Source organism: Setaria viridis, chromosome 4 (genome assembly GCF_005286985.2).
Source record: "Setaria viridis chromosome 4, Setaria_viridis_v4.0, whole genome shotgun sequence".
Lineage (NCBI taxonomy): Eukaryota > Viridiplantae > Streptophyta > Magnoliopsida > Poales > Poaceae > Setaria > Setaria viridis.
Window position 1 is genome coordinate 26,882,313 of NC_048266.2, and position 12,124 is coordinate 26,894,436.

Below are 12,124 nucleotides of genomic sequence, written 5' to 3' on the forward strand. Positions count from 1 at the left end.
GATAGGTGGGCCATGCCCCATTAGAGGTCCGTTTAAGGGTCCGGCGATACGGATAGGCTAATGCTGTCACATCACGGGTATCGTGCCATCTATGACTATATCGCTCTCAAGACACTGGTATGAATATTCTTCTAACAGATGCAATAGCTGGAAACCATATATCTGATAAAGCTCATAGTATGGATAGCTTGTGATCGAATTATACAAACTCTGTTTGTAAAGTAAATGACATCGAGAATGCATCCCGTCAGATTTCTCTAAGGCCCCGTTTGTTAGGATGGAATTGAATCTCATTCTAAGAATCTCATTCTAGCAATTAGATTCAATAGGAATTAATTTCCATAGAATTAGATTCATTTCAATTTTCTTGTTTGGATGTACAAAGAAACTAATTCCTATAATTAGATTCCAAATATTGTTTGGTTGATTAGAGAGGAAACTACTTCTTTAGAAAATATAGGTTAAATCTGATAGCTTCGAAATTCCTAGCTTAAAGATGAGTACTTAGCACTGTTTTCTCAGGAATTAAAGATGAGTACTTAGCACTGTTTTCAGACTAATACTTAGCACTGTTTTCGAAGAAAACCACATCATACACGAGTTACATACCTCCAGCTAGGAAAATACAGATAAAATACAAGATAATACTTTCAGATGAGCTACATATTATTACAAGTTCAATAGATATTATCCATCACTTGATATAGATGAACTAGTTTCTTCACTTGTTGAGCTGTTTTAGAAGCCACCTCTTCCTCATCCTCTCTGGAAGCGCCAACAGAGACTCGTACTTGCGTGCGTCACCGGTCAGGATATCAAATAGGTCCAACAAAGTGTCTTCATCCAATCCTTGTACTTCATTCAGTGTGTCTAGAATTTCTTTTGATGTTGGTCCTTTAGGGGCTTCCTCCTTTAGTGCTTCAGCAAACTTGTCTAGTTTTTCAGCCATCATAGAGGTAAAAGAGTCGCCTGACCGTTGCCTCTTTAAACTTCCTGAAGTTGCCGATGATGTGGGCTCTTTGTTACTAAGATCTTCCTTACTCATGTCTTTTGAGCTCTCAGCTGCAGTCCTTGCCGCTTCACCGGTAGCATGGTCTTTGCCAAACACCAAGCTGATTGAGTCCCAGTACAAGACAGTCTTGTGCCTATAACCAGAAGCTTCTTTGTTTTTCTACAAAAAAACAAATGGTTAACATATATATATCCAACTTCAATAGATTATGATCACTCCCGGTAACAGGACATATTGAATAGATTATGATCCAGTAATATGCTGAATAGATTATGATCACTCCCGGTAACAGGACATATTGAGAAAAGATTAACATTTTACTTCCATAAGACCCAGCATAGTACTGAATAAACTAAGGTCATGTACTGAATAAACAATATATATCATCTGTATGCTGAATAGCAGGAGCTATTTATGTTAAATAATTTACAGCAAGGATACCTAATGACAAAGCAATAGCAAGGATACTAGACATGCATATATATTGTGCTCTAACAGTACTGAATAGGATTAACTATCCTGGTGCACGGCAGCCACAGCAGCAAATAGTTGAATAGGATTAACTAACATTACTGCAGCAAGGATAAGTGAGCTGTTTGGCTTTTTTTTTTGTATCAAGCAATACAAACAAACAATCAGTATAAATTGGAATTTATTTACTGCAAGGTACCCGGCAGCTACCAATTTGCTTCCCAGATATAAATGAAATATTTTTAACAAACAGTTCACTGCAGAACAAAACAGAGACCGAACTGAAGAGGATACAAGCTAAGTAAGAACAGAAAAAGAGATCAGCAAGCTGTAGTCAACATAGGAAATTGATAGACTCTTTGAGTAGCATACCTGATGAGAAGTTATGTCCTACACAGTAGCATTCAAATTGACATTCAGAAATGAACAGATGCATGTAGCAAAACAAAGTGTACATAGTCCTACTATCTCAGACTCTCACTTAAAACAAAGAGCACATGTATTGCATAATTACTTTTGCAATGACCTCATGCTCAGTGAAATACCTTCATGTCTCATATACACCAAGGTACCAAGTCAACTGCACAGTGCAAGAAACTATAGCAACAAATTGAACTATTTCCTGAACTATGCAAATACTGAGAAAGCAAGTTAGCAGTTTTCTTATTCTGCCAAATACTAAACAGATATTGAAATAAGTGGTTTTTGAAACTTACCGCCACATATTCTTCCCATACAGCATCACTATCAACAGATATTTTATTTTTGTTCCAATCCCAACCAAATCCACTTGATTCCAGCATACCATTGATGATAGTGTAGTGTTTGTCAAAGGTCTTGTTCCTCGCCATGATATTGTCTTTTGAGATATCCACATTACACTTTTCTCGGACATTCTTGATAGCAGCTGTATAGACATGAGACTTCCACCCATTCTGGCATCTGTCACCCTTGTTATAGTACTCCACAAATGTGTCAAGAAGAGCCTTGTCCATGTCATCATTCCAAGAAATGTAACCCCTGCCCGAGCCTGACTTCTTGCCCTTCTCCATATCCTACAGGAAAAATGTTCACAAAAGGTTATTAGTAAAATATTAGGAGCACTAAAATTTATCATACATTTTAAGCATGCATTGATGATAGAATTTATCATACATTGACCACGTCTTGCTTGGTAATCAGCAAACATTTGGTTAGCTTTGGTATCCCTAAAATTGCTCCATTCATTTGTTGATTGAACATTGGTAATCATACCCACTTCACTTTGAACTTCATGAGGTTCAAAAGATATTACTTGATCAACTTGGTGTATAAGTAAATCATCCATATCTCTCTGTCTATCAATTACAAAGTTGTGCAATATGCAGCAAGCATTAATGATCCTAATCTGCAAGAATTTAGTAGAAATGAGTTGCATGCTAGCTAGGGTCATTCAAAGATGAATTTCAAGCTAGGTTACTAACTACGGAATACCTGATTTTGCAAGTCAAAATATGAGTTGCTTCTTAGTATAGCCCACCTCATCTTCAATAGCCCAAATGTTCTCTCTATCACATTTCTAGCAGTTGAATGGCGCAAATTGAATAGTTCTTTGGCAGTGGATGGGTTATGCCCTTGAGCAGCCCACTCATTCAAGTGGTAGCGAGTGGATCGATATGGAGCAAGAAAGCCCGGTCCATTGGTGTATCCCGCATCTACTAGATAGTATTTCCCACTTGGAATAACAAATGCATCGTCCCGAGACATTGCATCACGTAGCACACGTGAATCTGAAGCTGATCCTTCCCATCCCGCTAAGACGTAAACAAATTTCATGTGACGATCACAAACCCCTAAAATATTGGTGGTAATCTGTTGCTTCCTATTCCTATACCTCCCTTGGTCAGCCAAAGGCACAAAAACGTCAATGTGTGTACCATCTAATGCTCCAAGGCAATCTTCAAACCACTTCCACTTGGAATCCTCAGGTTGTACAGCTGATGGATCAGGAAGCTTGATAAATTCATGGCATAATGATAGAATACCTCTAAGCACCTCATTGAAGTGACGGCAGATTGGCTCAAGTGACCATCCATATGAGCTACGAATCATCCTCATCTTAGTGCCATGACCCACTACAAGCAAAAAGATTGCTACCTTTTCTTCTACCGACACATTCTTGTTATCACACATACCACATCTCTCACGTAAGATGGCACATAGGTCATAAAATGATCTCTTAGTTAGGCGCAAACTATCATAGCAATAGACATTTGATCCTTGGTACAGATTTCTTAGCATTTGTTTGCGTGTAGCTACATCTCTCTCAACCACTTCATTCGGATCAACAATATGTCTAGGTCTCTTACGCTGATACCAGTGCACAATCATGCTCATGACAGCAGAAACAAATAAAGCAGCCACCCTTTTTCTCTTTTTCCTACTCATCTCTCTCATTTGCTCCATGCTTGTATTAACCAAGTCTATGTTGTTGTCAGGCATCTAAAGCACATATGCAAAAAGGAATATTTTAATTTATCATCAAAATGCTACACTATTTTGGATAATCAGAAGACAAAAAATAATCAGAATGCCTACCAAACTGAGATAGATGAGGACCGAGATTTTAATGCCTACCAGTCCAAAAAACAGAATGCACTCAACAAGGTTCATGGTCTTTATAGATTTCTAGTTTACATCAACCATAATTTTCTATAGACGATGGACACTAGAGGTTGCTTCCCATAATTGACTTGGATACATTTTCACTCCCTTTCTTCCGTGAGCTAGCTGGTAATAAAGGCATTGACATCAACTGGGGCTGGTACATATACACACAACACACATGTGCGTAGCTAGCTAGCTGGTCATGAAAGCGATCGGTGACAAGTAAAATTCAATCAACACACAAGTTGAACAACCCTCATTCAAACCTAGGCAAACAGCACATCCAAGGCAAACAGCACATCCAATATTAACAGGCACATGTAAATGGTGATAAAACAGTTATTTTTTATCCAAGCCAAACATCTTAACAGCAACATCAGACAGTCATTACTTGAATTATATACACACAAGGTGCTCCAGGAACTACACATCTTAGAGTCAACTGAACAAATCAATATCCTAATTCCTCCCAGACCTAGAACTAATAACCTGTGAACTCAGAACCTCACTCCTAGCTACAAAGGGGAAAAATGAATTGCAGAGGATGCCTTGCTGACTACTGAAACAATAGAAACGATAGAGATGGCTACATGCTCCTCTAAAAAGTGAGAAGAAACGAAGAAAGGCAACGATCTGGTGAGTTAAGCCTGGACAGTCCATGCAATTCTAATGGGGTGAACTCCAAAGGTGATGAGTCTAACCAATCAGCATTTATATAACTGAATCTTCATGCATACGAATATGACCAGGACGTCGTATTCCACAGAAGAAGGCATGCAGGAGCAATATGATGCAACGAGGAAATATCAAACATGAGAATCAAAATGTACCAGACTATCATATCTGACAACCATCAGATTTTGGAGGTGACATTTCAAAAGGACCAAAAACTATGATTTTTCAACTAAGGATCCACTCGCTAATCTTTGAACTTACAATGTATCAATGCCTCAGCATATCAGTTCCTTGCACCCTTCTTGAAGCCGCCCAGCAACGCCTTAACCAGTAGCTAACAAAAGAGAAAAGGATCTGAGACAGTGAAATAATTATCCTTAAGTAACAGATAAGTAGATGGGAACTTAAACTAGGACAAAACTAATAGCTGTGATAGAAATGCTAAGATAAGTTGGTTCAACTGATGCATGACGCTTTCAGCTGGCACTCCAGAATGAACAAACAATCATATACTGTGCATAGATGTTTTACAAACTGTTCTAAAACAGGACATGGTTTAGCATAGTAAATATAGACAAATTAAGACACTAGTGCAAGCATTACATGAATAATTGAACCTGGGTATAAATTCCAATAACATATGTGACAAAAATGAATTATTCCAATAACATAGTAAAATGAATTCCAATAACCTGGGTATAGAGAAAGGTATTTACACATTTTGTGTGACCACCGTAGAAACAATGAATTTATTTCTTCTGTGAGCATGCAAATTTGCTTGTTTTATTCATTGACATGTTCTTCAAATTGTCTATATAATTAAAACAGAAAATTGCTTTCTGGTCAGTCTACTCGTACATTAGTTAGCACTTAGCACGCAGGTTATCTAGCTCTAGACTTCTATCTGATGTTTGCTTCATCTATCCTGCAGAATGTAACTACAGAAATGGAAAGTGGGTTTCTGACAATCGTAGACCTCTATACTCGGGGTTTGGCTGTAAACAATGGCTTTCAGAGAGCTGGTCCTGCAGATTAACCCAGCGCATAGATTTTGAATATGAAAATTTTAGATGGCAGCCAGAGGCCTCTAAGTTCTTGACAGATCAATCTCATGTCTAACAGATCCTGATAGGACAGGACTCAAATGACCACAAGCACACAATCTTAAGCTAAAAAAAGAGGCTGAAGAGGCACGCAATATCAATCTCATAACATATATATCATTTTGGGTCACCAAGGCAGGAGTATTTTACTCACCAAGGCAGTGAGTAAAATGGATAGCTGCCGAGCTCCTCCTCCTCCCGTCCCTGTGCTTCCCTTCCCTCAGATCTGTCTACAGCCTCTAAAAAAGAACAAATCGAGTCAAGGGTTAGGGTTAGGAGAGAAATTGCTGTGTATGTCGACGAGGAAGAGAGGGAGGGAGAGGGGGAAGGAGCACCGGCTCACCGCGTGGCGTGTGGTCGCCGGCGAGAAGCTGCTTGCGCGGAGGAGCGGCACGGGCGGCGCACTCTGTGCCGGCTCTGGAGATCCTTCTCAGGAAGTGGAGGGGGTCGACGGAGGAGGGGGCAGCGGAGGAGGGGGCCGGCGGAGGAAGTGGAGGAGGGGGCGGCGGAGAAGTGGAGGAGGGGGCGGCGGAGGAACGGGGGCGGAGGCGAGCGGGTGGAACGGGGTGCGGGCGGGCTGGCTGGGGGCGGCGGCGGCGGCGCGGATTCAGGGGTGGCGGAGGAGGGGCTGGCGGAGGGGGCGCCGGAGGAGGAGGCGGCGGCGCGGGAGGTGGCGGCGCGGAGTCGGGGGCGGCGGCACAGGGGCGAGTCGGGAGGCGTCGGGAGCAGGCGAGTGGGGGAGAGGAGTCGGGGGGAATCAGTTTCCTGATATTTTGCTCGGAATGTGGGGAAGGGAAGATGGAATCCTCAGGAATCCCTCTTTCCAATTCCGGGAGCAGCCAAACAAGATGACTTTGGAAATTAATTCCAATTCCAGCCAATTCCAATAAAACAAACAGGTCCTAATTCTTTTTTGACTAATAATTTTGATAAGACGGTGTTGGTTGGCAACGGAAACTAAAGTTGTATTTATATGAAAAATGGAAATTAAAGGAGTATTTGTATACCAAAAAAGAAACGATAGGAGTATTTTTATATTAAAAAATGGAATTAAAGTTTCTTATCGGAGGCTATGTCAATACATGTTAACTGCACTATAGCACAACTCCCATGCAATGTGTTATTGGAGGAGGTAAATTGACCACTAAACCCGCATCCATCGGAGGTAAATTGACCACTAAACCCGCATCCATCGGCGTGCCAAAATTTTGGCAGCAAACTAAGCAGGCTCATGATATAGGAGAAACTTCGGTACAACTAATGGCTTAGAAAAAAAATAGTGGGATCCACGGTGGTCCACAAATGAAGCTTCTTGTCTTCCCACTAAACTCAGGGTTATGAGCTGTATTAACATATGGCAAGCAAGCATGGAATATAATAAAGAGACCATACAGATCATGCTCCGATTTCAACTTTCAACTGGACAGCAAGCTCGCGCATAACCTTCATACAAAGTGACTAGCAATTTTATCATTTTAGATTCTTCTCCAGGAATCATGCCGTGTTCTTCCAATACTTCAAAAGGAAACCCTTCTTTTTAGGGCATTCAAAAGGAAACCCTTGTGGCCGCTATGTACACGAAGTAGCCACAGGGCACAGAAGTTTTCAGACACAAGTTTCAGTTAACAACCACAGTGATTTTTGGTCAGAGCAAGGATCTGTATCACATTGAACTATTTTCTGCAGTACACTTTGTACTTGTTACAACCATCATGAATGAATAAATCATGCTTTAATAGACCCTATCTCATCTCTTTACCCAACTGCAATCGATCCAAAACATATACACACAACTATATGCAACTACCTTATCAGCTCCATTTTGATGTGCTATTTTGGTACACTCTAGAGGTACAACAGAAGTGAACAATGGTGTGTGCTCAAGAGTCAAGACGACTGCACGATAGGTTGATCTCCAAACGGCCCATGCAGCCAACCTCTGGCGATGTGTCCATATGCCGCCTCTGTCAAGTGAATACCATCCCAGCTCCAGTGCGTCTTAGGATCGGCACATGCTGAGGCACCAGGCTCACCGCATTTTGCTGTTAGATTGAAGTTGTAAGGGCCCCTGCCGGGAGCACCACAGCATGCTCTTGGTAGTTGTTTGTAAAACCCTGCATTAAGAGCAGAATTATTAGTTTCTTAATTCACTTGGGATACAATCATGGCAATCACTTGATGTAACTACATATCCTGGTTCTAAATGCAGTACTATACCGAAGCATCTTCTTCCTTATCTGCTGGCCACACAAAATCTACAAAGGGGGAAAAAGGATGGACACACAACTGTTGTGCCAATCATACGGAGATGATAAGGATGGACGAATTTGTACCCATCTCTAGTGTCCAGATAAAATTAAACCAATGCATAACATGGAAGATTCTCATTCTGACACAGATGTCTCACCAATATGATCCCATGCTTTAAACTTATCGTCAAATATGAGCCCATGCTTTTCTATTAACTCAGAATGTTGCTCAGAAATTTCTGGAGAAAAGTGAGCCAACAAGATGCTAAACCTCAATGAGTGGCTAATAGAGTAGGAATAAACGAAGACATGTGAAACAAACCAAGATACGAAACATATATGTCAGTCACAGAGATGGGTCCAGCTAGCTATGTTAGTTACTAGTGTTTGTACTTCTTGTGACAAGGACTTCAAGAAAAGTGTTTTTCAGACATGTTCAGAAAGTAAGAGAGACCAGTTGGTCCCAGGGTTAAGTAAACACCAATTTTTGCAAGTAATGGAGCCAATATGTTGCCTTGAATACTTATCTTTTTTTGCCGGTTGAAACTTCCAATTCATTAGTAAAAGTAATATCCCCAACTACAAGTATATGTATATATCTTTACATCTCTTCAGTTTTCTTGACAATCATTTTAAGTTTCTTTTGCTGATAGTATCGAAGCAACATAAACCTTTCAGTATATCTTTAGTTTTCAGATGGGTTTGTAACATAAGGCTTAATAACTAATTGCTCTGGAAGAGGATAAGAGATGCTACAAGATAACTTAAGTTGTTTACCATCTTTTAACTTTGTATGTTGTAAAGTGTCATCTGTCATATCTTTGACTCACGGAAGATTTAAGGAACTCCACCTGAGGAGACTGAACCTACATCTAGATCTGAATTATCTTGAAATAGTGTATTGCATCTAACTAGAACGCAAGGGCAATAGTTTGACTCTGCCCTATGAAGTTGAATTAAGTAATGTTAGGCCACGCTAGACCTGTCCTTGACAATTAAAACTAAAAAGCTTATCCTTAGCCATATAGGACTGCTATCAGTTCCCCACTGACTGAACCGACCATATCAAACAATCGACATTATTAATGATAGAATTGTAGCGCAAATAAGCAACTGAGGATCTCACCAAACTTCTCTGGCTGAAGTATGAACTGGATGACTGGCGTGAAGTAATCACCATACATGATCCTCACTCCAGGATGCTTGGCACGGAGCTTCTCCAGAGCGCGCTTGAGCATCGCATTGTGCACCCACGAGAATGTGTTGAATCGTTTGAGGCAGCCGGTACGCGAGCCATGCCCTTCCTTTGGGTCAGTGTACATGGTCAGGTACACTGGAAAGCACCCCGACGGCATCACTCCAGGCACAATCAAATCCTTTGCCCCTTCGGCAATCAATTGCTGTGGAGCACATACAAAGAATCAATTGGGGATCAATCCACAATAAGCACGACGAATAACAGCGGTGACGCAATTCTTACTTCAACTCCATCGGAGATACCCTGAACCACATGGGGCATCAGCTTGTAGGCCTCCTTGAGATCCTTGCCAGCGAACAGGGGCGCGTTGTAGTCATTTCCGCCAAATTCACCGACGATGAACAAACACTTGGCAAAGAAATCCTTGCATTCTTAGGGACGAAGAAAAGGAGCAAAAAGAAAAAAACAGAGAGAAAGCAACATCAACATCCATTAGACGGAAATGAATTTACTTTAAGAAAGGTAAAGATTCGGCGGTGGCTTTTCCATTCGTGGCTTTACCTTGGGCGGAGTTGCAGAGCGAGGGCTTGAGGTCGCGCAGCCACTGGATTTGTGTGAAGAGTGAGCCGGAGTTCCAGACGGTCTTGCCGAGCCCGCGCTTCTGGAAGAATTCGGTGTCAAGCGCGGTGGCGCCGGTGATGGCGAAGTTGGCGCCCCGCGCGAAGCTGGCGTTCTTGGCCTTGGACGGCGGCAGGAACGGGAGGCCGAGCTCTTGCGCTGCGGGAGAGCAGAGAAGCCAAAACCCATCGAATTCAGAACAGAGCCACTTCGCCAAGGACGCGAAGAAAAGAACCTCCAGCAATTGGCGGAATTTACCGATGAAATCGACGACGAGGCGGCCGTCGGAGCACCGTCCGGTGGGGTACCCGAAGTAGGTCTGGCCGTAGGGCAGGCGCGCGGTGGCGAGGTAGTCCGGGATGCCGTCGGTGACGAGGTTGCCGGCGTCCACCAGCGAGTCCCCGAAATTGAACACCGCGCGGTACCTCCCGCGGGCCTCCGCCGCCGCCACGAGAAGCGGCAGCACCGCAAGAACCGCGCAAGCCCACCTCGCCGTCGCCGCCGCTCCGCCGCCTCCCGCCATGGCCGAGCCCGAACCCGCCCCCCGGAATTAGCGCGAGGAGAAGGAGAAGGGCGGTTTGGCTTTGGCCTGGCTTGGGTTTCCTGGCTCGGCGGGCTCGTGAACTGGGTGCCGGCTGGGGCTACCCGTGGCGCTTGTCCGGTTGCCCCTTTTGTAGGCCAGGTAGCCGCTGTGACTGCGAGTGGGCGACGAGCCAGACGGCTGCGGACTGTGGAGTTCGGGTGGGGGAGCTTGGATTCTTACTGCCTGCGCCCACCACCCCCACCGCGGCTGCGTGCCTGCGCGTGATGAGTGGTGGCACGGCTGGAGCCGGCCGGAGGGACGTGTGCAAAGGAAACGGGGAACAGGAACAGATACAGTGGGGTTGTGCGGACGGGGACGGCGACGCGGACGCGGGCGGTGCATTGACTGCGGCCGTGGCCAGTGGCCTGGCGGGCGGTATTGAATGTGGCTAGCAGGCTAGGACGGCGGGGGAGGGGAGGTGGTAAATGGCGGCCGAGGCGGCGTGCAAACGTGTTCGTGCTTCCGTCGCCGATTCGGGAGAGATCGCCGCACTTGGGCACGGAGGCAGCAGCTGTACCCGGTGCTCTTGGTTCGGCATCGCAACTTGCAAGGTCATGTCGTCGCGTTAGCGATGATGGATGCGTCGCCGTCTTGGCCAACTGGCGTCCAGCGGTCATGCGTGAGCAACCGTTTCAACTAGTGGCAGCGCTATAGATGATGCAGAAACGTGACATGCATTTGAGTATTCGCTGAACCCCTAACAAAATTTGGTTTGGTTATACATCATTCCATATTTTCGCTTGGTCTTGAATAAATCTTAGGAAAAGTTATGTCACCCAAGTGCTTTGTGACTGGCGGTCACTTGAATTTAGTGGCTCGTCTGATCTCTTTTATTTTTTTGGCGATGAGAGCCCCAGTGCTATGCTTTTGTTCTCGGTCTATGACATGTGGGTCCGTGTGTCAGCTAGCACTGCTTGTATTTTGGGAGTGGCGCCGTTATCTCTCTCTTCCTAGTCTCTTCCGCTTCGGTTTCATTTCTTTCGCCTTTTCCACTGCTCGCTCCGCTTCGGTTTCATTTCTTTCGCCTTTTCCACAGCTCGCTCCTGAGCTGCGGCGATGCGAGGCGGTGCTAGAGCGTGTTCCAGTCGCCCTGACGAGTTTCTCCTCATTCGATTGATTTAAATCCAATAGATGCGGTGCTTGAGCGTGTTGTTCTCTTGGTGATTACTTGTTTGGTCGATCCCCTCTTCCTCTGTTCAAATTTTTGCCATCCTATCACGTTGAACATTCCGTGTTGTATATTTCGATTCGCTCTATGGTTCGCGGCGCCTTTGGTTAGTTAATCATCATCATTTTGCTTTGGATCCATTACATCCGGGTGTTTGATTAATTGCTTGAGTCCCTTCGTACCCAATTCTATGACATTTGCCCATCCAGTGCACGTATGGTTGGTGAGATGTACATGTGGTTTTGATTCATTTTGCCTCGATTATTATGTTGCGAATAATCTTTGTTTCTATTTGATTTTGCCCTCCGCTTTTTGTTGTGGCGGAATCGTCCAAATTAACTTGGCTAAAGTATACTTAAGCCGCTTAATACGCATGCATGTACTTTAAACAAATCAATTTA

The 12,124-nt window shown here is 43.8% G+C and overlaps 2 protein-coding genes across 2 annotated transcripts; both read right to left on the bottom strand.

Annotated features, from left to right (window-relative positions):
* Positions 1–721: 721 nt before the first annotated feature.
* Positions 722–2,535, bottom strand: LOC117853274 (uncharacterized). Its single transcript, XM_072293458.1, has 3 exons — positions 2,200–2,535; positions 1,856–1,873; positions 722–1,171 (listed from the first exon to the last, which is right to left on the bottom strand). Exons 1-3 carry the CDS (start codon positions 2,533–2,535, stop codon positions 722–724), a joined length of 804 nt encoding a protein of 267 aa, XP_072149559.1.
* Positions 2,536–7,529: 4,994 nt separating this feature from the next.
* On the bottom strand, positions 7,530–10,775 carry LOC117853752 (GDSL esterase/lipase At5g45910). Its single transcript, XM_034736039.2, has 5 exons — positions 10,231–10,775; positions 9,916–10,131; positions 9,637–9,785; positions 9,283–9,556; positions 7,530–8,021 (listed from the first exon to the last, which is right to left on the bottom strand). Exons 1-5 carry the CDS (start codon positions 10,493–10,495, stop codon positions 7,795–7,797), a joined length of 1,131 nt encoding a protein of 376 aa, XP_034591930.1. The 5' UTR covers positions 10,496–10,775; the 3' UTR covers positions 7,530–7,794.
* Positions 10,776–12,124: the final 1,349 nt, after the last annotated feature.